Here is a 24,645-nt window from a genome sequence, read left to right on the forward strand (position 1 = left end):
CATTCTCACTACCAGCATCAGATATCTTGCCATCTACAACAGTCTTCTCATCATTAGTCATCTTGTCATCGTTCTCACTGGCAGTAACAACAACCTTCTCACTGCCAGCAACTATGTTATAAGGACTGCTGAAATCTGAGTTGTCATCCAAATCTTTAGCTTCGTCGTTGTCAAGAGCAGCTTCAAAAGTATTCTTGTTATATGAGAAACCATCTTCCAAGCAAATAACCTCATCATCTTCAATAGATTGAGTTATGATTGTTTGTCTTTTGTTGAGAGGGTTCAGGATGAGGTCCGTGAACATTTTGATGCGATATTCATCCATTATTTTCTGCAATTTTAATTCATAATGAATTCTATGGGTTACACAATTAGAAATATTACTGTTAAAGTTGTTGAATTACCTTGTTTATTTTACATATTTGGTATCTCCTCTCAAAGTTTTCTATGAAGAGCAACACGTGGAAACCAGAGTCATACCTGAAAAAATCAACCATAAAAATGAGGAAGAAGCGGCAACAGCAACAACAAAGCAAATTTTAGTAAAGCTGAAAAATACGTGTTGCTTTATTTTTGAACTGGCACTACGCCGATCTTGTACTTAGATCTAGCATTTGATTATGGCAAATGCTCCTTTAGTGTTTTTTTATAATTTAACAAATCAGTGACTCTCTGGATTTGCCAGGCAGTGAATAAAGAACATGGATGATCCTGTCCTTGACAGAGATCGCGATCAATAACCAATGATTATCATAAACAATTGTGATAAATATCTGCAGAGGGAAATATTCTATTGTAAAACTCAACAATATAAAAGAACTATGTAATAAAAAGAAAATAGAAGAAAATTAGTAACATACCAGAGCTTCCTCACCATAATACAACCCAAGCTTCTAATCTAACCTTTGTGTTCCATGTTGCACTCGCAACAACTCGCCCTAGAAGAAAATAAAAGAGATGTAAATCATGGATAAGAAGAAAAAAACAAAATAAGAGTACTTACAAATGCCTTTTCAGATAAAATATATTTGTTCTTCCACTCTTTATTCCACAATAGAGATTGTAAGAAGAAAATGTTTGAGTGCATATATCCGTCGGGCTTGAAGCATTCTACAAAATATTTTTCTACCACTACATGGTCCAGTATATCTAATTTTACTGTGTCCCTGATTCTATCCAAAACATGCTCTTGGTAGAGTTGAGCTCAATCCCTGGAGGTTAGATCAGCAAGCAAGCGATCATGATGGCAGTCTCTCGAATCCTGATCATCATACCAATATAGAGTGAATCACAACATTGCACAAAATCCCCCTGGTCTCAAATAGAAAAAGGGCATGCCAACTTACCGTGGGCTATGTGTACTCTTCTACACTTCCTCTGTTTGCATAGCAGATGTCTTCCCAACTCTTAAACTGAAATGGGACAAGGATCAATCTCAATGCTTAAATTGAATCTTCACAAATTTACAAAGTTCATATGTAATAATGTCCTAGAAGAAAATAGATTAATTAACACGGCAGTCAGAACTTTTTTGTCAAAGAAGTTTTGGTCCCTGTATTCAATGTAATAATGACTAACATTATTTTAGTCCCACGATTTTCTTTAACGGTATAGCTTTGTAATTGATAATATAATTTTTTGGTTGAACTGTCATAAATTTATAGACTACCGTCGTGTCGTCTCGGGGTGAAAAGAAAAAGGGCTATTTTGTAGTCTACCGTGGAGCAAGCCGGTGAGCCGCCCCTCCTGCCTCCATTCATTTCGGCGGCAGATTCATGCCGGCACCTGTCCCAGACACTTGCCTGGATATTAATATAGGAATTACATTATCTGAGATGGAAACCTGAAATGAAAGGCCACCAGGATTTCTGTCGTCGTCATGGGCTCATGGTCATGGCCATCCGTACAAACAATCTGCAGTTGCCCGTGCTCTATTTTACTGAATGTTCAGGGGTCAGTTGTGCCTATAAATACTACTTCGGCCGGCTCGGCAGGGCGTACTGCAGCCATTGCTGGCTGCTGCATCTGCAAAGACTGCAACAGTTCGCCAAAGGCACAGCTCTACCAGGAGGGAGCTAGGAGGGGCGATCGAGGTGGGCAAGAGAAGAGCTAGCTAGCTAGGAGATGCAGGCGAAGCTAGGTAGCTGACCTTTATTTCCTGGCATGCAGTGCCGGTGCCGGAGGCTGGTGCTGCCTGCGACATGGCATGTGCTCGGACTTGCTCTTCCTCCTGTACGTTACGGGTACGGCGTCATCGTATGGCTGTTAGGCTGGTGCCAATGCAGGCTATAGTGAGGGCGATAGCGCCCAGCAGGAGGCGAGAGCGGGGCTGGAGGCGGGCGAGAGCGACCCGGCGGGCGCTACTGCTACCGCCCGGCGATAGGCAGGCGAGAGTGGGGCGACGCGTTGGCGATGGCGTCTTCGCAGGCGAGAGCGAGGGGCGACAGTGAGTGGCGGCTTCTGATTGGTCCACGTGTGCTATAGCCTGAGGCTGTAACCTGCTGCAGCCTGTGCACTGGAGCAGCAGGGGCGAGAGTGGAGGCGAGAGCTGACGTGGCAGGGGCGAGAGAGAGGCTGTGCACTGGACTCAGCCTTATCTGTGTGACCGGACTCTGCGCCAATTCTACTTGACCTCGGAGCGCAGCGGCAGCGCAGGGCGCTGGAATCTGGGAGATGTGCGGGTGCAAGGCTGCATGGGCATGGGCTTCCACTTCCCCAAGGCGGCGGCGGGAGAGGGGCAGAGGAATTCGCGGAGGCGAGGCGACAGGGGAGAGACCCTTGTGACCGGAGCACGTACGCGAGCAGCCGCGTTCAGGGCACCTGCTTGGGGGTACCTCTGAGTCTGAGTCTGAGCTGCTGCTGTGCGTTCCACTTGCTGCGGCATGGGTCCGTATGATGCATGCATCTCACCCACCCAACCTGGGCAGCTGCTCAAGTGTTGGGTGTGCCATGCAGCCTGCAACCCGGGCAGGTTCTGCTCCCTCCGCCCCCCCCCCCCCCCCCCTGCCCCCTCAGACTGACCGCAAAGGCTGCCCCTACGCAGCCCCCTCCCCTTGTATGGCGCGTGCAGGGGGAGCTCCACGCGCGCAGCGGTGCCCCCTGCACCGCCCCCTAGCCCGCCGTCCTCCTCTCTCTCCCCCTCAATCTAGCGTGTCACTGTTCATCACCATAAACACTGTGCTGTGGGTCCATGAGTAATTGTTAGTAGATAAAAAATTGATAGTTGGTATAGTGGTAGTGGGGTATAGGGGGAGTATTTAGGGGGAACCGCTGCGGGAGATGGAAAAATAGAGGGAAAATAAGGGAGAAAAGTGATATAGGGGAAAAAATTTAGGGGTAACGGTTGCGGATAGCCTCAGGTCTTGGAGAGTTGAAGTCCAGAGTCCAGACCCCTGATGCCAACACCCCTTGCTGCCCATCTCTTCTACGACCATTCATTCAACTGGCGTACCCAACTGCTGCGGTGTCGCACAACAACATAAAAAGCTTGGACAACCACTAGCTCTTGCCGAAAATCAAGCCGGTGCCAGTCTACTCTCGCCTTCTTGTCTTGGAAAAGAGGCTCTTTGGAGGCTAGCGGAGGCATCACGAGCCTGCAACGCAAGGTGGACTTTGAGCGTTGAGCCCCCGCTCCTGCCTCTCATCTCATTCGTCCCCGTGCCAGATTCATGCACCAACCTTCCGAGAGCCAGCCACTCGGAGAAAAAAAATAACATATCGGCGACAGAACCCTCATGCCCCCCTGCGGCGGCCGGCGACAAAGCAACGGTTGTGGCGTCGCATCACGGCTGATGGCAACAAGAAACATGGAAACATATTTCTCCTGACATCAACAATGTATGGACACTTCCTGTCGAAAATGTAGCCTTTTTCTCTCTTTTATGTCACTATTTTTTTTATTATCAATCCTCCGTTTTATGACATCTAATGGTGTTCGTTAATTGAGTTACTCCTCTACACCACCACAAAAAAAAAAACAATACAACCACATGGAATTTCTGTAAGGCAAGTTTAAGGGTGGCAAATTGACTCGCCGATTTAGATGTCGCCGGGTATCCGATCCGACGGAGTCGAATATAGATACATTTTTGACTCGTGGGTTAAACTCGTATCTGACTTAGAGATGACAATTTAACCCGCAAACTCGAAATCCGATGGGTACCTGACCCGACGGCTGTGGGCGCAGGTGGATATTTTGACCCGCGGGTGCAACCCACACCCGACCTAAAGTTTCACGGTGTGGGTGCGGGTTTTATTTCAACCCGCGGGTGACCCGCACCCGACCCGAAAATTGGTTCATTCTTTATTTTACGTAAAAATGATTAAGACATAATAGTAATTATTTTGAATAAATAACTTGGTTCATGAAATGTTATGTTGCTGCTCAACAAGAGAAGACTTAAAATCCATAGATATAACACAATTATTGCTGGTACTCAATTGTTTATAGCTGAATTATTGTTTAAAAATGTACAATGAGTAAACCCCGCGGGTGACCAAAAACCCGACAGGTTCGGGTGCGGGCATATAATTGCATCCGCGGGTGCGATCGCGGGAGGGTTTTTGCGCCACCCGAACCCGACCCATTGTCATCCCAATCCAACCTGAAGTCGGGCAGACACGGACTAGGATATTACCTTCCACCCGTAGATTAGTTTGAGTTTGAGGCCAAGTCCATACTACAGAGCAAACCCTAACTCCATAAACCCCACGCCTAACGCTCCTAATTCCCCATCATTAGCTGTCCCTTCTAGCCTTGCTGGCTTCCAACGCTGTGCCTTGTGCCCCTTCCAAGTCTCATAAGTCGTAGCACCATTGGCGGATGGCCGACGGCTACCTCTTCCAAGCTCCAATGACCCGTGGGACCCACCGCGCACTACTACGAAGATGTCAGCGGTGGACTTGCTATAGGGACCCATATGACAAACGAGCGAGATAGTACGCCATACCAGGAGTACGGCTACGTATAACCCTACAGACCGCATCACGCCAAGCCAAGGCAACAGATTGACCTCATACCAGTAGAGAGCAAGTCACCTGTATAAGGCCCTACCCTTAAGCTATAAAAGGGCAGACCCTCTCTCTTCACACACAAGCACAACTATTGTAACATGCTCAAATCAATACTACGATCAACACTACACCGGAGTAGGGTGTGTGCCCAAACCAGTATAAACCTCGTGTCTCATATTTTCCATTGAGTCCCTGTGATTCACCATTCGGAGTGAGTCCGCGCTAACATCCCCTGCCGAACATAAATCTCATTGTCCCCTGGTTTCTAGAACCACGACACATAAAAATATCAATATTTATGCCATCAAAGTAATATCACTACGTACTTCATAAAAATATATTTTCTATAATACATTAATATTAAGGGTGTGTTTGATTCAATAGTAGATACCTAACAACCTGATTCTATCCGTAAGATGTGAAAAACTGTTGTGATCAGACGATCATGGAAAACTAAATTTTGTTTGGTTAAAATAGCTACCAACAATAGATTCTATAAGAGAATGATAACTTGTAACATGGATCATAGAAACCTTGAAAATATGAGGGATGAGGTGATTCTGAATTGAACTAGAAAAAATATATAGATTTTCAGAAATCTATTCTACAATCGTACCCATTTAGTTGGGTTTCCATATTGAAAGAGAAATTGGGCTACCATATATCTAGACGAACGTTCCTTTCCAATAAAGTAGATTAACATATTTCGGTTAATCACTTAATTTAGGCTTTACTGTTAAAACTGATTTTTTTTGTTGGTGCCCTATATTTTATAAAAATATATCTTTTAAAATTTTAGAGTATTTTTGTATGACATATTGTTGGAGATGCTCTTAGTGCATTCACTCACTCGGGGCCTTAGAATGATTATAGGAATTGGTTTATTTTGGAAGGGAGCAAGTATATCGGTCGACAACTTTACGCGAACGGGCATGTGCCTACAGGACCGAAAAACATCCCGTTCCTATCGACAAGAAGAAGAAAAGGACTGACCCTTGTATTATAATCCAATCCACATAAAGACTTGTTTGACGAGACGAGCAAAGGGATTAAATGATATTGAGGGATTGCCTTTCAATTCCTACCAAACAAGGACTGAGGGGATTAAAATCCTCTTCGTATTCAAATTAAATAGAAAGTAGATTTTAGTCTTCCGATCTCCTGCAATTCTTACTCTCAGATAAGCTCTAAATGCACTTCGCCTCAGTTGGAAGCCACAGAAAAACAAAACAAAAGGTGCTGCCAGTCCGCCACGCGAAAAAGAAGTCAGTTTCGCAGTTCGCAGCACGTAGACGGGTGTCCCCCCCCCGCCCATCGTTGTCGTCAGCTCCGGGCAGCCGAAACCGGAAACCTCCCGTTCCCCATCCCCAGTCGGCTGTCGCCGTGGATTCAGCGGAACCCCCGGCGCAAAAACAAGCATTATCTGGGAGCCCAGCCCAGATGCGGGCGCGTTCAGCCGTCAGCCACACACGCAGAGACACGCACGGCGCAAGCGCAACTTGGCGCGAGAATAACAGAAAAATATGCCCACTCCACAGCTGGTGACCACTGCCAAGCGAAAGGAACCGGGGCGATCTGCCTCCTGGGGGAAAGATCTTGTTCACCTGGACGCACGCGCGCGCCCGCGCCCGCACGGACGGGGGCCCCGCGGCCTGCTCCTGGACCGAAATCTTCCCTTCCCAGCGCTTTTGCATCATCCTCGTCGTCGTCGTCGTGGTGGTGGCACCTAAAAGTCTACGTACAAGGTATTTGCCCAGGGTCAGCTTGCAGAGACAAGAAGAAAAAAAAGGGGGGGGAGGGGGTGTCCACTCCACTGTGGCCAGTGGGCACTGGCAGTCCCCATCGGCTGCTGCCTTTTCGCTGCACATTCAGCAAAGCAGAGCCTATAAATAGGTACGTCCGTCGCCTGGTGGCATGCACACCACTGCACCGAGCTTCTCCATCTCCAGAGCTACACTGACTAGGGAACTGCTTTGCTGGCTTGGAGGTTCACGACGAGGCATGCCGGTCTGCTTCTTACCAGCATCCATGGCGGGCCAGGTGCAGCGGACGGCGCCGTCCTCGTCCTCGCCCTCGCCGCGGCAGCTGCCGGTCATCAACCTTGGCAGGCTCGGGAAGGACCCGGCCACGCGGGCGCTCGCCATCCAGGACATTACCAGAGCGTGCCGCGAGCAGGGCTGCTTCCAGGTCAGTGCGTGCTGCTTGTCTGTTGCTCTGTCCGTGTCCTCCCAACACTTGTTCGCTGACAGTCACAGTGAACTCAGTCAGCCAGCCAGCCTCAGCCAGCCATGAGTATTCTCTAGGGGAAAAAAAAACAAAGACACACGTGTCCTGTGTGCCCTTTAAAACAAGTGTCAGTCACCCATGCAGCTCACGCTGTGACCCAAGCTGACCAGCTTACTTACCATGGAACTTTAAGCGGCAACTCACCAGTGATCAAGTCAACAAACTCCATGTTGTGCAAACCTCGGATTCTGGTGTGATGCTTCAGTGCCAATGCTGATCAATACGCTACCATATCCTTGTGGTGCCGATTGACAGGTGGTGAACCACGGCGTCAGCAACTCCGTCATGGCAGGCGCATTCGAGGCCGCCTCGGAGTTCTTCCAGCTCTCGCCAGAGCACAAGGAGCTGTTTGCATCGACCGACATCGGAAGGCCTGTCAGGTATGACACGAGCTCAAGGGACGGGATCAGCAGGGCCAGGTCGTTCCTGAAGCACTACGCGAACCCTCTGGAAGACTGGGTCCAGTACTGGCCACTGCACCCTCCATCATACAGGTAATTAACCTGCAAAAAAAAACAAACAAACTGCACATTGTTATGAATATATACATCACAATTGTTTTTGCACCAGCTATCCTAATTAGCTAGCTCCGCCATTCTTTTTCTTGTCTAAAATGACTGGCAGGAAGAAAATGGGGGAGTATGCAGTTGAAATACAGAGGGTGTCAATGCAGCTCATGGACGCTATCCTGCAAGGTTTAGGGTTAAAGCCGCTGTACATGCAAGAGAAACTTGACAAGGGAGTGCAGTTCCTGGCCCTGAACAGCTACCCACAGTTCTCACATCGAGGTGACAAGGTCGGACTGGCTCCTCATTCCGACTATGGCTTCCTCACAATCCTGATGCAGAGCTCCCCGGGGCTGGAAGTGATGCCCCATGACCGTGACACCTGGACGCCCGTCCCCGCGATCCCCGGGGCCCTCCATGTCCATGTTGGGGACCACCTAGAAGTCTTGAGCAACGGTCGTCTCAAGTCCCTTGTCCACCGAGCCATTCTCAACCCTGATGAAGCAAGAATTTCCATTGCCAGCATCCATGGTCTCTCCAAGGATGAGAAGGTCTGCTGCGCCGAGGAGCTGGTCGACGAGGTGAACCCAGCAATGTACAGGGAGAGCAGCTTCCAGGACTTCCTCGACTTCCTACCGTCAAATATCAACAACTACAAGAGGTTTGTTGAGAGCCTCAAGATCGACAGAGCTTGAGAAGAAAAGCATTGGTTCGGTTCCGCTGCACCAGAACATAGCTAAATGGCATTCTTCAGATACGAATGGAAAGCCAGATGATACCAAAAATAATAATAAAAGATTGGATGTCTTTCAATTAATAGGGTATTGTGATGAGAAGACGGGTCTATATGGCTTGCAGCATTGCTACATTGAAGATACAGATTCATATAGACATAGCAAGCACATTGGCGCTGCTATGTGTATTCTGCAGAGCAGGTCTGTCCAAGTGATATCGATGTCTCTCTGCAAATTAAAGAGTCTAGTTCTACATCCTTAGTACTAAAATGCTCATTTAACTATGTCCAAATGGAGGAGAGCCGGCCGGCTATGTACTGTTGCGTTGTACCATATGTGTAGCGTGTATCTCTTGTTACTACTACTAGTCTACTACTGTATCTGCAGTGTATATGCAGTCAATAATCGCTGCAGGTAAGGTAAGGTAAGGTAATGTATCAGTAGAGCTGCACCCGCACTCAGCCTGGCTGCATCAAGCTGGACTGAGGTCCCTTTTTTTTCTCCTTTTCTTTCTTTGGGGAAATGCATTGTGGCTGCATGTCTCTTTCACTAAAAGGAGGACCTGGGGAACCTTGCTAGGTTTTTCAGGTTGTTTGGTCCTACACTATGTGTATACCAATCTTGTATCAGCTACCCAATAAATAAAGTCTAATAACTATTGCATGAGATTTGCTGCCCACCATATGTCCATATCATCATAGCATACATTGGAAAGGTTTTTCAGTTATCTGAAAAAAACAAAAGAGAAGTGTGTGGAGATCCATGAAAAGATTGACCAGCATGATTGAGGACACGACCCGTTTATGTATGTGCTTGTGCTTGTGCTCGTGCAGTCGTGCTTGTGAGCTTGTCCTTACTGTCAGCGGTATTGGCCGACAGAGCAAAAGTAGATGTAAACCTGAGAAGAAGAAGAAGAAAAAAGAGGAGGTGGGCAATGCAACGAGAAAGAGAAGTGCGATGGTACACGGCACATATATAAGGGTCATTTTCATGCAGTCCCTATTAGCCAATAATTCAAGACGGAGATGTCTGTTTCAGCTGCAGAAATTCAACAAAAGCTGCTTGCAGCTACAGAGGGCAAAAAAAAAAGGATCAGCAAATGATCAGATCATGAAGGCACATGAAAGTTCAAATTGAACTGCAACCAAATCCATATGGCATGACACATCTTTTATTGGTTGAAAATGAGCAGAGGACTGACGAAGTGTCAATTTTATTTTATTTTAGTCAGTTATTTTAGTCTAGAATGAGCTCCCCCACCTGAATGTTGTGGTGTTTACCTTTGCTGATTGCTAAGACTTGGGCCCTTGGGCAAGGCCCAAAAACTAAAAGAAGAAGAAGAAGAGTGTCTATTTTATTTTCCAGATCCAGGATGAGCCTGCCCAGCCTTCGTTGAAAGAGATTATCTGCTTGGATCTGGAAGGACAGGGCTGGAAGGGAACCCATTCTTCTTCAGTTTGACTTGACTGCGCGGAGCATTTATCCATTGCAAAGTCACATCTGACATCTCATGGTGGGAGGTAAGTATGATACACACCTATAGTTGTTTCCTTTTTTACTTTCCCTTTTCCTAAAATCCAATGATTATATTTTCATAGGGTATATCTGCAAATTTCTTAATAACATTAATTTGCTGCTAGAAAAAAAAAGGAACAACAAAACAATTTGAGTTTAAAAAACAGGAAGGTCAATGTGAAAAGAAAAGACAAGGAGGTAGCACTCTTAGAACAAAATTCGTTTGGGTACTCACAAAATACAAAAACCAAACCAAACCAATTCTCCTGTGACAATGAATGAAGAATACATTAAAAGGGGAAGAGGTTTCTTTTTAGCACACGCGGGACACGCACGCGCGTGTGGCGACGTGGCAGTCTGCAACTCGTCAGACGACCCCGCTAGTTCTGCAACTGCCAACGAGGTGAGGAGAAAGGTGGATCGCACGAAATACAAGCCAGAACCGGAACACTGATTCCTCAGGAAACCCTAGGCCAAACCAATCGCAATTAACGAGAGCTCACGCCGGCACCGGCATTACTGAGAAAATGGAGAGGAGAACGAAGCAGCGGTCGAGCAAGCAGCAGGTGCGGAGGGGCGCTGAGCTGAGGCTGACTGACCAGTACGCGGATGGGGGGTGCGGTGCAGGCTCGGACGACCAGCCGCATCGGCGTCATGTCCGCCGCGCCCGCTGCTCTGCTTCCTCCTCCTCTCCGCGCCCGGAGGGATGGATTGGATATGGGTCAGGCTCCCGCTCCGCGCCTCCGCCCCGCCCTTTTTATAGGCGTCGTCTTGGCCCTTCCGGCGTCTCCGCTCTGGTAGTCCCGTCCCCCTATAGATGTGGCCAGCCATGCCAGGCCTTAAAAGGAAGGAGCTGGCACCAGACACGTGATATTAACGCTCTCGTGTCGTGTCCGTATACGTCCGATCAGTGATTTGTGTCATGTTTATACTAGACCAGTTAGATGTTAATATATTTCTACAATTTTAATATATTATTTTCTCTGTTCTTTGTATTTATCATATTTTAGTTTAAAATGAACTAAAATATTTGTTCAAGTACATTTTAGTTCGTTTTGAGTCCAGTCCGACTCGTTGTCCATTAGATTCATGCCGACTCCGTCTGATCGTCGTGCCGTGTCTAAGGCTTAGATGCAATATGATAGGCTAGACCCGGCATAGCCGGTTTTACTTTAGTAAAAAAATCTCATATTATGATTGATTATATAATATATAAAAATATACGTATTCTGTTGGCTATATAGGCTATATAAGTATATAAATGAACACAACAAATATTGTTGAAACTCCCATTTTAAGTACAAAGACGAGTAATAAACCCTAACTAAGCATGAGTACGATCTGATTATTAGAAATATAGGCATTTTCCGTATTATTTTAATTCCATAAATTAACATTATGATGATGACATATAAAATATGTTTAATCATAGAAATCATTATCTCAAATATATTGAAAGGGAAATGTGCCCTTGGGCCATTTCTAAGTATTTTGGTGATTGAGTGTCAACACAAGTGTTTAAATGTGAATCAACGCCCCTGGATGAACAAAGTGCAAATCTAGAGAAAAGGTATGTTTCTAAGTCTTAGTACATTGGTTTTGTGTACTAATATATTTGTCTAAGTGTTAGAAACAGATAGAAGAAGAGAAGAGAAGACTTGGCTGTGTACAGCCAAGGGGCTGCTTCGGTCTGGTGCACCGGACAGTGTCCGGTGGTGCACCGGACAGTGTCCGGTGCGCCAGGCTGCCTCGGCCGAAGAGGCCGCTCTCGGGTTTTTCTCCGGCGACTTCGGCTAAAATTCACCGGACTGTCCGGTGTGCACCGGACTGTCCGGTGAGCCAACGGTCGGCCGGGCCAACGGTCGGCCGCGCGATCGGCGCGCGACACGTGGCCGAGCCAACGGTCGGAAGGAAGCACCGGACTGTCCGGTGTGCACCGGACTGTCCGGTGCGCCAGATCTGCAACGGTCGGCAACGGTCGGCTTCGCCATTTAAGGAAACAAATCGGGCACCGGACAGTGTCCGGTGTGCACCGGACTGTCCGGTGCGCCACGAGACAGAAGGCAAAGATGGCCTTCCAGATTTGTTCCCAACGGCTCCTAGCTTCCTTGGGGCTATAAAAGGGACCCCTAGGCGCATGGAGGAGCATACCAAGCATTCCTACAACTCTTCTAAGCACCAAGACATCAATCTCACGCATTCGTTTCATTGTGATAGCATATAGAGCTCTTGTGGAGTTGTGAACTCTTTGTGTTGCGTTGCGAGCTCTTGTTGCGACTTGTGTGCGTGTTGTTGCTCTGATTTTCGAGTCTTGTGTGCGTTGCTCATTCCCACCTTACTCCGCATTTCTTTGTGAACTCAATTGTAAGGGCGAGAGACTCCAAGTTGTGGAGATTCCTCGCAAACGGGAAAAGATCAAAGGAAAGAAAAACATCGTGGTATTCAAGTTGATCATTGGATCACTTGAGAGGAGTTGAGTGCAACTCTCGTCCGTTGGGACGCCACAACGTGGAGTAGGCAAGTTTTGTACTTGGCCGAACCACGGGATAACCACCGTGTCAACTCTGTGATTGCTTTCTTGTGGTTATCGTGTTTTGAGTCCTCTCTAGCCACTTGGCCATACTTGTGCTAACCCTTAACAAGTTTTTGTGGCTTAAGTTTTGAACTTTTACAGGATCACCTATTCACCCCCCCCCCCCTCTAGGTGCTCTCAATTGGTATCGGAGCCGTTCTCTTCAAGAAAGGGACTAACCGCCCGAAGAGATGGATCCTAAGGGGAAGGGAATTGTGATCAACGACAAGGAGAAGGAGTCCTTCGTCAACGAACCAAGGGATGACAAGTCCAATGACTCGGGCTCGGGCCACAAGCGAAGAGATGGGAAGAAGAAGAAGACAAGACGCATCAAGGAGATCGTCTACTACGACAGCGATGAGTCCTCTTCTTCCCAAAAGGACGACGACCACGACAAACAAAGGAAACCGGTTAATTCTAACTTTTCTTTTGACTACTCTCGTATTCCGCAAAGTTCAAATTCACATTTGCTTTCTATTCCACTCGGCAAGCCCCCACACTTTGATGGGGAGGACTACGGATTTTGGAGCCACAAAATGCGTAGTCACCTATTCTCTCTCCATCCTAGCATATGGGAGATTGTAGATAGTGGAATGCACTTTAATAGTTCGGATAGTCCTATATTCATTAATGAGCAAATCCATAAGAATGCACAAGCTACTACTGTTCTTCTAGCCTCATTGTGCAGGGATGAATATAATAAAGTGAGTGGCTTGGATAACGCCAAGCAAATCTAGGATACCCTCAAGATCTCTCATGAGGGAAATGACGCTACCTTGCTCACCAAAATGGAGTTGGTGGAGGGCGAGCTTGGACGGTTCGCGATGATAAGGGGCGAGGAGCCAACTCAAACATACAACCGGCTCAAGACCCTTGTCAACAAGATAAGGAGCTATGGAAGCACGCGATGGACGGACCACGACGTCGTCCGCCTAATGCTAAGGTCCTTTACTGTTCTTGATCCTCATTTGGTAAATAATATTCGTGAGAATCCCAGGTACACCAAAATGTCGCCCGAAGAAATTCTTGGAAAATTCGTAAGCGGGCGGATGATGATCAAGGAGGCAAGGTACGTCGATGACGCGTTGAACGGTCCAATCCACGAGCCTCAACCCATTGCTCTCAAGGCATCGAGGAGCAAGGAGGCACTACCAAGCAAGGTGGCACAAATTGAGGCGGCCGGGCTTAATGATGAAGAAATGGCTCTCATCATTAAGCGCTTCAAGACGGTGCTAAAGGGTCGCAATGGACAGCCGAGCAAGACTAAGACCAAGGGGAAGCGATCATGCTTCAAATGCGGTAAGCTTGGTCATTTTATTGCTAATTGTCCTGATAATGAAAGTGACCAGGAAAAGGGAAACAAGAGGGAAAAGAAGAAGCATTATAAGAAGGCAAAGGGCGAGGCGCATCTAGGCAAGGAGTGGGACTCGGATTGCTCCTCGTCCGACTCCGACAATGAAGGACTCGCCGCCACCGCCTTCAACAAATCAACCCTCTTCCCCAACGAGCGTCACACATACCTTATGGCAAGGGAGAAGAAGGTTTATGCATCCGGGGGTTCAAGCTGGATTATCGATAGCGGATGCACAAACCATATGACGGGGGAGAAGAAGATGTTCACCTCCTACGTCAAAAATAAGGATTCCCAAGATTCAATTATATTCGGTGATGGGAATCAAGGCAAGGTAAAAGGGTTAGGTAAAATTGCGATTTCTAATGAGCATTCTATCTCTAATGTATTTTTAGTAGAGAGTCTTGGATATAATTTGCTATCTGTTAGTCAATTATGTCATATGGGGTATAATTGTCTATTTACAAATGTAGATGTGTCTGTCTTTAGAAGAAGTGATGGCTCACTAGCTTTTAAGGGTGTATTAGACGGCAAACTTTATTTAGTTGATTTTGCAAAAGAAGAGGCCGGTCTAGATGCATGCTTAATGGCTAAGACTTGCATGGGCTGGCTGTGGCATCGCCGCTTAGCACATGTGGGGATGAAGAACCTTCACAAGCTTCTAAAGGGAGAACACGTGATAGGTTTGACTAACGTGCATTTCGAAAAAGATAGACCTTGTGCAGCTTGTCAAGCAGGTAAACAAGTGGGAGGAGCACATCACACCAAAAATGTGATGACGACATCAAGACCCCTGGAGCTGCTGCATATGGACCTCTTCGGACCTGTCGCCTATCTGAGCATAGGAGGGAGTAAGTATGGTTTAATTATTGTTGATGATTTTTCCCGCTTCACTTGGGTGTTCTTTTTGCAGGATAAGTCTGAAACCCAAGGGACCCTCAAGCGCTTCCTCAGGAGGGCTCAAAATGAGTTTGAGCTCAAGGTGAAGAAGATAAGGAGCGACAACGGGTCCGAGTTCAAGAACCTTCAAGTGGAGGAGTTCCTTGAAGAGGAAGGGATCAAGCACGAGTTCTCCGCTCCCTACACACCACAGCAAAATGGTGTGGTAGAGAGGAAGAACAGGACGCTCATCGACATGGCGAGGACGATGCTAGGAGAGTTCAAGACCCCCGAGTGCTTTTGGACGGAAGCCGTGAACACGGCGTGCCACGCCATCAACAGGGTCTACCTTCATCGCCTCCTCAAGAAGACGTCGTATGAGCTACTGACCGGTAACAAACCCAATGTATCGTACTTTCGTGTATTTGGGAGTAAATGCTACATTCTAGTGAAGAAGGGTAGAAATTCTAAGTTTGCTCCCAAAGCTGTAGAAGGATTTTTATTAGGTTATGACTCAAATACAAAGGCGTATAGAGTCTTCAACAAATCATCGGGTTTGGTTGAAGTCTCTAGCGACGTTGTATTTGATGAGACTAATGGCTCTCCAAGAGAGCAAGTTGTTGTTTGTGATGATGTAGATGAAGAAGATGTTCCGACAGCCGCTATACGAACCATGGTGATTGGAGAAGTACGGCCACAGGAACAAGATAAACGAGATCAACTTTCTTCCTCAACTATGGTGCATCCCCCAACCGAAGATGACGAACTGGTACCTCAAGTGGAGGCGCTCGATCAAGGGGGAGCACAAGATAATCATGTGATGGAGGAAGAAGTGCAACCGGCACCTCCAACCCAAGTTCGAGCGATGATTCAAAGGGATCATCCCGTCGACCAAATTCTGGGTGACATTAGCAAGGGAGTAACTACTCGATCTCGATTAGTTAATTTTTGTGAGCATTACTCCTTTGTCTCTTCTATTGAGCCTTTCAGGGTAGAAGAGGCCTTGCTAGATCCGGACTGGGTGTTGGCCATGCAAGAGGAGTTAAACAACTTCAAGCGCAATGAAGTTTGGACACTGGTGCCTCGTCCGAAGCAAAATGTTGTGGGAACCAAGTGGGTGTTCCGCAACAAACAGGACGAGCACGGGGTGGTGACGAGGAACAAGGCTCGACTTGTGGCAAAAGGTTATGCCCAAGTCGCAGGTTTGGATTTCGAGGAGACTTTTGCTCCTGTGGCTAGGCTAGAGTCAATTCGAATCTTGTTAGCATATGCCGCTCACCATTCTTTCAGGTTGTACCAAATGGATGTGAAGAGCGCCTTCCTCAACGGGCCAATCAAGGAGGAGGTGTACGTGGAGCAACCCCCTGGCTTTGAGGATGAACGGTACCCCGACCATGTGTGTAAGCTCTCTAAGGCGCTCTATGGACTTAAGCAAGCCCCAAGAGCATGGTATGAATGCCTTAGAGACTTTTTACTTGCTAATGCTTTCAAGGTTGGGAAGGCCGATCCAACTCTTTTTACAAAGACATGTGATGGTGATTTGTTTGTGTGCCAAATTTATGTCGATGACATAATATTTGGTTCTACTAACCAAAAGTCTTGTGAAGAGTTTAGCAGGGTGATGACGCAGAAATTCGAGATGTCGATGATGGGCGAGTTGAACTACTTCCTTGGGTTCCAAGTGAAGCAACTCAAGGACGGCACCTTCATCTCCCAAACGAAGTACACGCAAGATCTGCTAAAGCGGTTTGGGATGAAGGACGCCAAGCCCGCAAAGACTCCGATGGGGACCGACGGACACACAGACCTCAACAAAGGAGGTAAGTCCGTTGATCAAAAAGCATACCGGTCAATGATAGGTTCTTTGCTTTACTTATGTGCTAGTAGACCGGATATTATGCTTAGCGTATGCATGTGTGCTAGATTTCAATCCGATCCTAAGGAATGTCACTTAGTGGCGGTGAAGCGAATTCTTAGATATTTGGTTGCTACGCCTTGCTTCGGGCTCTGGTATCCAAAGGGGTCTACCTTTGACTTAGTTGGATACTCAGACTCCGACTATGCTGGATGTAAGGTCGATAGGAAGAGTACATCGGGGACGTGCCAATTCTTAGGAAGGTCCCTGGTGTCATGGAACTCTAAGAAACAAACCTCCGTTGCCCTATCCACCGCTGAGGCCGAGTATGTTGCCGCAGGACAGTGTTGCGCGCAACTACTTTGGATGAGGCAAACCCTCAGGGACTTTGGCTACAATCTGAGCAAAGTCCCACTCCTATGTGACAATGAGAGTGCTATCCGCATGGCGGAGAATCCTGTTGAGCACAGCCGCACAAAGCACATAGACATCCGGCATCACTTTTTGAGAGACCACCAGCAAAAGGGAGATATCGAAGTGTTTCATGTTAGCACCGAGAACCAGCTAGCCGATATCTTCACTAAGCCTCTAGATGAGAAGACCTTTTGCAGGCTGCGTAGTGAGCTAAATGTCTTAGATTCGCGGAACTTGGATTGAATTGTAGCATACATGTGTTTATGCCTTTGATCATGTTCCTTTTTGCATTTTGTTGCTTATTGTGGTGCTCAAGTTGTACCAACACTCCCTGGACCTCACAAGTCCGTTGCAAAGTGATGCACATGTTTAGGGGGAGATGTGTCACAACTTGGCCCTTTGAGACTAACCATTTGCTTGAGTTTGCGTGATTGAGTCTCGAAGGAGGATTGAAAGGGAAAAGGTGGACTTGGACCATGAAAGACTTCCACTGCACTCCGATGAGAGGGTAACTAATTCCAAGTTCATCTCATGAAATCTTATTGCCATTTGCTCTTAATTGAAGACTTTGGTGAGGCAATGGGGTTAAAAGGCCAAGATTGATCCCGTTTTGGTGCTTGATGCCAAAGGGGGAGAAAATAAAGGCCAAAGCAATAAATGGATCAGCTACCACTTGAGAGATGATTTTGAAAATAGTAGAATAGAGTTTTTGTTTTGTCAAAAGCTTTTATTGTCTCTTATTGTCTCTATTGTCAAAAGATGGCTTCTTGTGGGGAGAAGTGTTGATTATGGGAAATAGGGGGAGTTTTTGAAATCTTTGATCAATCTTTTTTGGAATGACTCTCTTTATGCTTCAACATGTGTGTTTGACTTAGAGATAGAGGTTTGAGTTTGATTTGCAAAAACAAACCAAGTGGTGGCAAAGGATGATCCATATATGCCAAAATTGAATCAAAACCAATTTGAGTTTTATTTGAAGTGATTTTGCACTTGTTCTAGTTGCTTTATGTTGTGTTGGCATAAATCACCAAAAAGGGGGAGATTGAAAGGGAAATGTGCCCTTGGGCCATTTCTAAGTATTTTGGTGATTGAGTGTCAACACAAGTGTTTAAATGTGAATCAACGCCCCTGGATGAACAAAGTGCAAATCTAGAGAAAAGGTATGTTTCTAAGTCTTAGTACATTGGTTTTGTGTACTAATATATTTGTCTAAGTGTTAGAAACAGATAGAAGAAGAGAAGAGAAGACTTGGCTGTGTACAGCCAAGGGGCTGCTTCGGTCTGGGGCACCGGACTGTCCGGTGGTGCACCGGACAGTGTCCGGTGGTGCACCGGACAGTGTCTGGTGCGCCAGGCTGCCTCGGCCGAAGAGGCCGCTCTCGGGTTTTTCTCCGGCGACTTCGGCTAAAATTCACCGGACTGTCCGGTGTGCACCGGACTGTCCGGTGAGCCAACGGTCGGCCGGGCCAACGGTCGGCCGCGCGATCGGCGCGCGACACGTGGCCGAGCCAACGGTCGGAAGGAAGCACCGGACTGTCCGGTGTGCACCGGACTGTCCGGTGCGCCAGATCTGCAACGGTCGGCAACGGTCGGCTTCGCCATTTAAGGAAACAAATCGGGCACCGGACAGTGTCCGGTGTGCACCGGACTGTCCGTTGCGCCACGAGACAGAAGGCAAAGATGGCCTTCCAGATTTGTTCCCAACGGCTCCTAGCTTCCTTGGGGCTATAAAAGGGACCCCTAGGCGCATGGAGGAGCATACCAAGCATTCCTACAACTCTTCTAAGCACCAAGACATCAATCTCACGCATTCGTTTCATTGTGATAGCATATAGAGCTCTTGTGGAGTTGTGAACTCTTTGTGTTGCGTTGCGAGCTCCTGTTGCGACTTGTGTGCGTGTTGTTGCTCTGATTTTCGAGTCTCGTGTGCGTTGCTCATTCCCACCTTACTCCGCATTTCTTTGTGAACTCAATTGTAAGGGCGAGAGACTCCAAGTTGTGGAGATTCCTCGCAAACGGGAAAAGATCAAAGGAAAGAAAAACACCGTGGTATTCAAGTTGATCATTGGATCACTTGAGAGGAGTTGAGTGCAACTCTCGTCCGTTGGGACGCCACAACGTGGAGTAGGCAAGTTTTGTACTTGGCCGAACCACGGGATAACCACCGTGTCAACTCTGTGATTGCTTTCTTGTGGTTATCGTGTTTTGAGTCCTCTCTAGCCACTTGGCCATACTTGTGCTAACCCTTAACAAGTTTTTGTGGCTTAAGTTTTGAACTTTTACAGGATCACCTATTCACCCCCCCTCTAGGTGCTCTCATATATCCATAACAATATGGATCAAGAGAACATGAAACATATAAATCATATAAATATAATAAGCAAATAAGCATGGAACATGTATTATTATGGAACAACTGAAAATAGACAGATAGCAACATAAACAGCATGACTGTAAAATTAAGACAAACAGATTTATCATATTACTAGTATGATCAGGCATCAGACACGTCATGATATAATACGACAAAACAGATTGGATAAATTTATGGCTATAAATAAAACAGCAGGTATGGACATATATAATTTGCAGAATGAAAAACAGTAAGGAGATGAATTGATCATACCCTGCCATGCGCTCCGAGGATCTAGATCCTTGTCCGACTTCACTTGTCATGTCAGCAGGAAGAAGACTTTGGGCAGTCGCGTAGACGCTCCCCAAAAACCTAATTGCTGATCCCTCGTGCAAGGTCTCGAACGGCAAGGGCTCCGGAGGCACCTGCCCTCTCGCTTCTCTGTGCGCGCAGAGTCACGAGATGGAAATACCCTCACTCGGCTGCTGGACTGTGTTCTGAAAGTGTTTTCTTTCGTGTACCGAGTGACAGGGGTGCTCCTCTATTTAACCTCTCGCAGAGAGAAGCTGAAGGAGAAAGGTCGCCGAGTCACGCCAAGAGTCGGCCAGCTCTAGCCGAGTTATGCCATGAGTCGGCCAGCTCTCGCCGAGTCACGCCATAAGTCGGCAGCTGAAGGAGAAGGGTCACTCGGCTGGCTGACGAAGAGACAGGGTCACTCGGCAGACGAAGAGACAGGGTCACTCGGCTGACGTACGCGGTTAGTGAGTGCTAAAAATTAACACAACCACACCACGCCCGCTCGCCTGCCTGCCTGCCTGCCTCGCCACGCCACGCCACGCCACGCCCGGCCGGCGGTGGCGGCGGCGGCCCGCGCGCGCGCGTGTGGCACGCCCTTGTCCATTTCTTGACTTCTCAAGTTAAGTGGAATAAATCCCACCATATAAGTCAAGGCAAAGGACCCTTGGACTTCCAATGTGGTACTATTGGTATTCTCCACCATTACACACCATAGAGTTTATTCAATAAATGGGCCAAGCCCATAAAAGATCCAACAATCCCCACCAAACTCTAGGGTTTGTAATAATGAAGTATCAGAATCACAATCCTTTGATATACCAGTGTTTCGATGGAGACTGTTAAGTTGAACATCCGTCTAGAATAAGAGTTTCACTCATTCACAACTGAACAATGGACTATGCCTTGAATTGACAGTTTTGTGCGAAATAAGATTCACTCAAATCCTTTGCTGATACTAGGCTGCAGAAGGGTATTCCCGCTGTTAGAAGCATATAAGTCACACTTCAGTGCCTTTCATGAGTATTTAGGGATTACCCAAATCCCATAGACTGTGACTAGCAGTCTGACTCATATAGGTGTATTCCTCAGAAGATGTTCTGTAGGACAACATCTCACCTTTATAAGACTCTTGGAATACATTAAGGTAAAAACCATCCTGCCTTACAGATAGGAAAGATGTGCATCAGAAATGAGTTAAAGAAGGGATCTTTCCTCACAATCTACTCCTAGCTTGTTTCTCCACTCTACTTCACGGGATCTCCGATCACATAGAGCAGGTTACCACTAGAGTAGATCTCGCATGGGTCTCATACCCATTTCCCTCGATGCACTTTCTATCACATTGCGTGATAGACCCTTAGTGAATTGATCTGCCAGATTATTTGATGTGTGGACATAATCCACAGTTATAACTCCGGAGTTTTTCAACTTTCTGACAGATTTCAATCTCCTCTTAACATGACTTGTAGACTTCATGTTATTCCTAGAACTGTTAACCTTTGTAATCACTGTTTGGTTGTCACAGTTCATGGAAATAGCCGGTATCGGTTTTTCAACTACCGGTAAATCCAATAGGAAATCACGAAGCCACTCGGCCTCAGCCCCAGCAGTGTCTAATGCTGCGAGTTCTGCTTCCATTGTAGACTTCGTTAAGATAGTCTGCTTGCAAGACTTCCAGGAAACAGCGCCACCTCCAAACAGAAACACATATCCGCTTGTGGCATAAAGCTCATCAGCATCAGAAATCCAGTTGGCATCACAATAGCCTTCCAGCACTTTTGGATTTCCGGTATAATGAATACCGTATGTCATAGTACCTTTCAAATACTGCAACACTCTCTCAAGAGCACGCCAGTGATCATCTCCTGGTTTCGACACAAACCGACTTAGCTTACTCACAACATAAGAGATGTCTGGCCTTGTTGCACTTGCAAGGTACATGAGCGAGCCAATGATCTGGGAGTATGTCAATTGATCCCTTGCTATTCTCCGATTCTTTCTTAATAGCACACTGGGGTCATAAGGTGTTGGAGCAGGATCACAGTCACTAAAACCAAAGCGACTCAATACCTTTTCCACATAATGGGATTGTAACAAAGTTACCCCACCATCAGCTTCTCTAACAAGCTTGATGTTTAGAATGACATCAGCCTCTCCCAAATCTTTCATCTCGAAATTGCTCGATAGAAGATTTTTAACTTCCTCAATCACATTGAGATTTGATCCAAAGATCAAAATGTCATCAACATAAAGGCACAACATAACAGACTCACCCCCACCATACCGATAGTATACACACGTGTCAGATTCATTTACAACAAAGCCAGCTGTTGTAAGAGTATTATCAAACTTTTCATGCCATTGCTTAGGTGCTTGTTTTAGGCCATACAATGATTTTATCAACCTGCACACCTTGTTCTCTTGACCATCCGCAATAAACCCTTCTGGCTGATCCATATAGATCTCCTCATCCAACTCTCCATTTAAGAAAGCTGTCTTAACATCCATCTGATGAATGATAAGACCATAAGAGGCTGCCACGGCTATTAATGTGCGAATTGTAGTCAATCGAGCCACTGGTGAGTAGGTATCAAAGAAATCTTCACCCTCCTTTTGGGTATATCCTTTGGCCACAAGCCTTGCCTTGTACCTCTCGATTGTACCATCAGGCCTAAGCTTTTTCTTGAAGATCCATTTGCAACCTATAGGTTGACAACCATAAGGACGGTCAACGACCTCCCAAGTTCCATTAGACATAATAGATTCCATCTCACTCCTTACTGCTTCCTTCCATAAGTCAGCATCAGGAGAGGAATATGCCTCACTAATGGTAGATGGTGTGTCTTCCACAAGGTACACTATAAAGTCATTACCAAAGGATTTTGCAACCCTCTGTCTCTTGCTCTTTCGAGTGACTATAGTGTCATCCTCCTCAGGGATGTGCACGTGAGAATCCTCAGCATGATCTATAGGAATCGACAGTTCGTGCTCATGGGGAATTATAGTCTCATGACTTATATCACTAGGTGTATTCTTCATGGGAAACTCATTCTCAAAAAATGTTGCGTCTCTTGATTCCATGATAGTATCAACATACATATCAGGCACATCAGATTTTATAATTAAGAACCTATACCCAGTGCTGTGAAAAGAGTACCCAAGGAATACACAGTCAACAGTTTTAGGCCCAAGTTTACGCTTTTTGTTGATTGGCACATTCACTTTAGCCAAGCAACCCCAAGTGCGCAAATATGAGAGATTTAATCTTCTCTTTTCCCATTCCTCAAATGGAGTGATCTCTTTGTTCTTTGTTGGAACTCTATTCAGGACATGACATGCTATCAAAATCGCCTCACCCCACCATGCCTTGGATAATCCCGCTGTACTCAACATGGCATTCACCAAATCTGTTAGAGTGCGGTTTTTCCTTTCAGCAATCCCATTGGATTGTGGTGAGAATGGCGGTGTCCTCTCATGAATAATACCATGTTCCACGCAGAACTCATCGAACACATTAGAGAAATATTCTCCACCTCGGTCGGACCTTAAACGTTTTATTTTCCTCTCAAGTTGGTTCTCAACTTCAGCTTTATAGGCCTTAAAATAATTGAACGCTTCATCTTTTGTTTTTAAGAGATACACATAACAAAATCTAGTGGAGTCATCTATAAAAGTGAGAAAGTATCTTTTACCACCTTTGGTCAAAATTCCATTCATCTCGCACAGATCAGAATGAATAAGTTCTAGAGGTGCCAAACTCCTCGCCTCAGCAGCCTTATGAGGCCTGCGGGGTTGTTTTGATTCAACACACACATGGCACTTAGACTTTTTGACCAAGTTAAATTTAGGAATTAAATTTATATTTGCTAACCGCATAAGACAGCCAAAGCTTGCATGACAAAAATGTGAATGCCATAAATCTGACTCATCAGAAAAATGAACAGAATTCACCAGTTTATTACACACATCATGCATTGATAAGCGGAACAAGCCTCCGCAGTCATATCCTTTACCAACAAAAGTACCATGGTTCGACACAACACATTTATTAGACTCAAGAACAACTTTGTATCCATCTCGACATAGCATAGAAGCGCTAACGAGATTCTTCTTGATAGAGGGCACATGCTGCACGCTCTTCAATGGCACCGTCTTTCCCGAAGTAAACTTCAGAATGAACGTACCAACACCAAGAACATGAGCACGCGACCCATTACCCATCAACAAGGCGCCAGACCTCCCGACCTGGTAGGAAGTGAACATAGAGGCATCAGCACACACATGAATGTTTGCACCACTATCCATCCACCACTCAGGTGAATTACAGACTGAAAGAACAAATGGTAAAGAATTACCATACCCAGATGTTCCTCCTTCACTTTCAGTGGTTACAACATGAGCTGATTTCTTGTCTTGAGTGAACTTGCGATCAGGGCACTCTCTTGCCCAATGTTGATCACTGCCACAGACAAAGCATCCTCCCTTTCCCTTGTTATTGTTGTTCTTCTTTTTAAACTGTGCTGTTTGAACAGGTTTATTCACGTTCTCTGGTTTGTTCTGGTTTTTCTTCTTGTTAAATTTGCGGAAGTTTCTCTTCTGCACCACTTTAGCAGTAGAGGTCTCCACACTTTTTCCATTGTCCTTAGTTCTAGCCCTTTCCTCAACATCAAGAGTACCAATGAGCTCTTCCACATTGAACTCTTGTCTCTTATGTTTGAGAGAGGTAGCAAAGTCCTTCCAAGAAGGTGGCAACTTGGCGATTATACCGCCAGTCACAAACTTGTCAGGCAAAGGACAAGGAAAAAGTTCGAGTTCCTTAGCTAGTGCATGAAACTCATGAGCCTGTTCCACTACAGATCGGTTCTCAACCA

General features: G+C 46.3%; 1 protein-coding gene and 1 long non-coding RNA gene across 2 annotated transcripts; one reads left to right on the forward strand and one right to left on the reverse strand.

Annotated features, from left to right (window-relative positions):
• Positions 1–6,062: 6,062 nt before the first annotated feature.
• LOC103645795 (uncharacterized) lies at positions 6,063–10,973 on the reverse strand. Its single transcript, XR_004856063.1, has 2 exons — positions 10,654–10,973; positions 6,063–7,802 (listed from the first exon to the last, which is right to left on the reverse strand). It is a non-coding gene; the product is annotated as an uncharacterized lncRNA (long non-coding RNA).
• On the forward strand, positions 6,448–9,204 carry LOC100383581 (KAR-UP oxidoreductase 1). Its single transcript, NM_001176229.1, is given in 3 exon segments — positions 6,448–7,200; positions 7,555–7,793; positions 7,924–9,204. Coding segments are annotated over 3 exon segments (1,089 nt in total). The 5' UTR covers positions 6,448–6,927; the 3' UTR covers positions 8,501–9,204.
• Positions 10,974–24,645: the final 13,672 nt, after the last annotated feature.

The sequence above is a fragment of the Zea mays genome, chromosome 2 (assembly GCF_902167145.1).
Source record: "Zea mays cultivar B73 chromosome 2, Zm-B73-REFERENCE-NAM-5.0, whole genome shotgun sequence".
NCBI lineage: Eukaryota > Viridiplantae > Streptophyta > Magnoliopsida > Poales > Poaceae > Zea > Zea mays.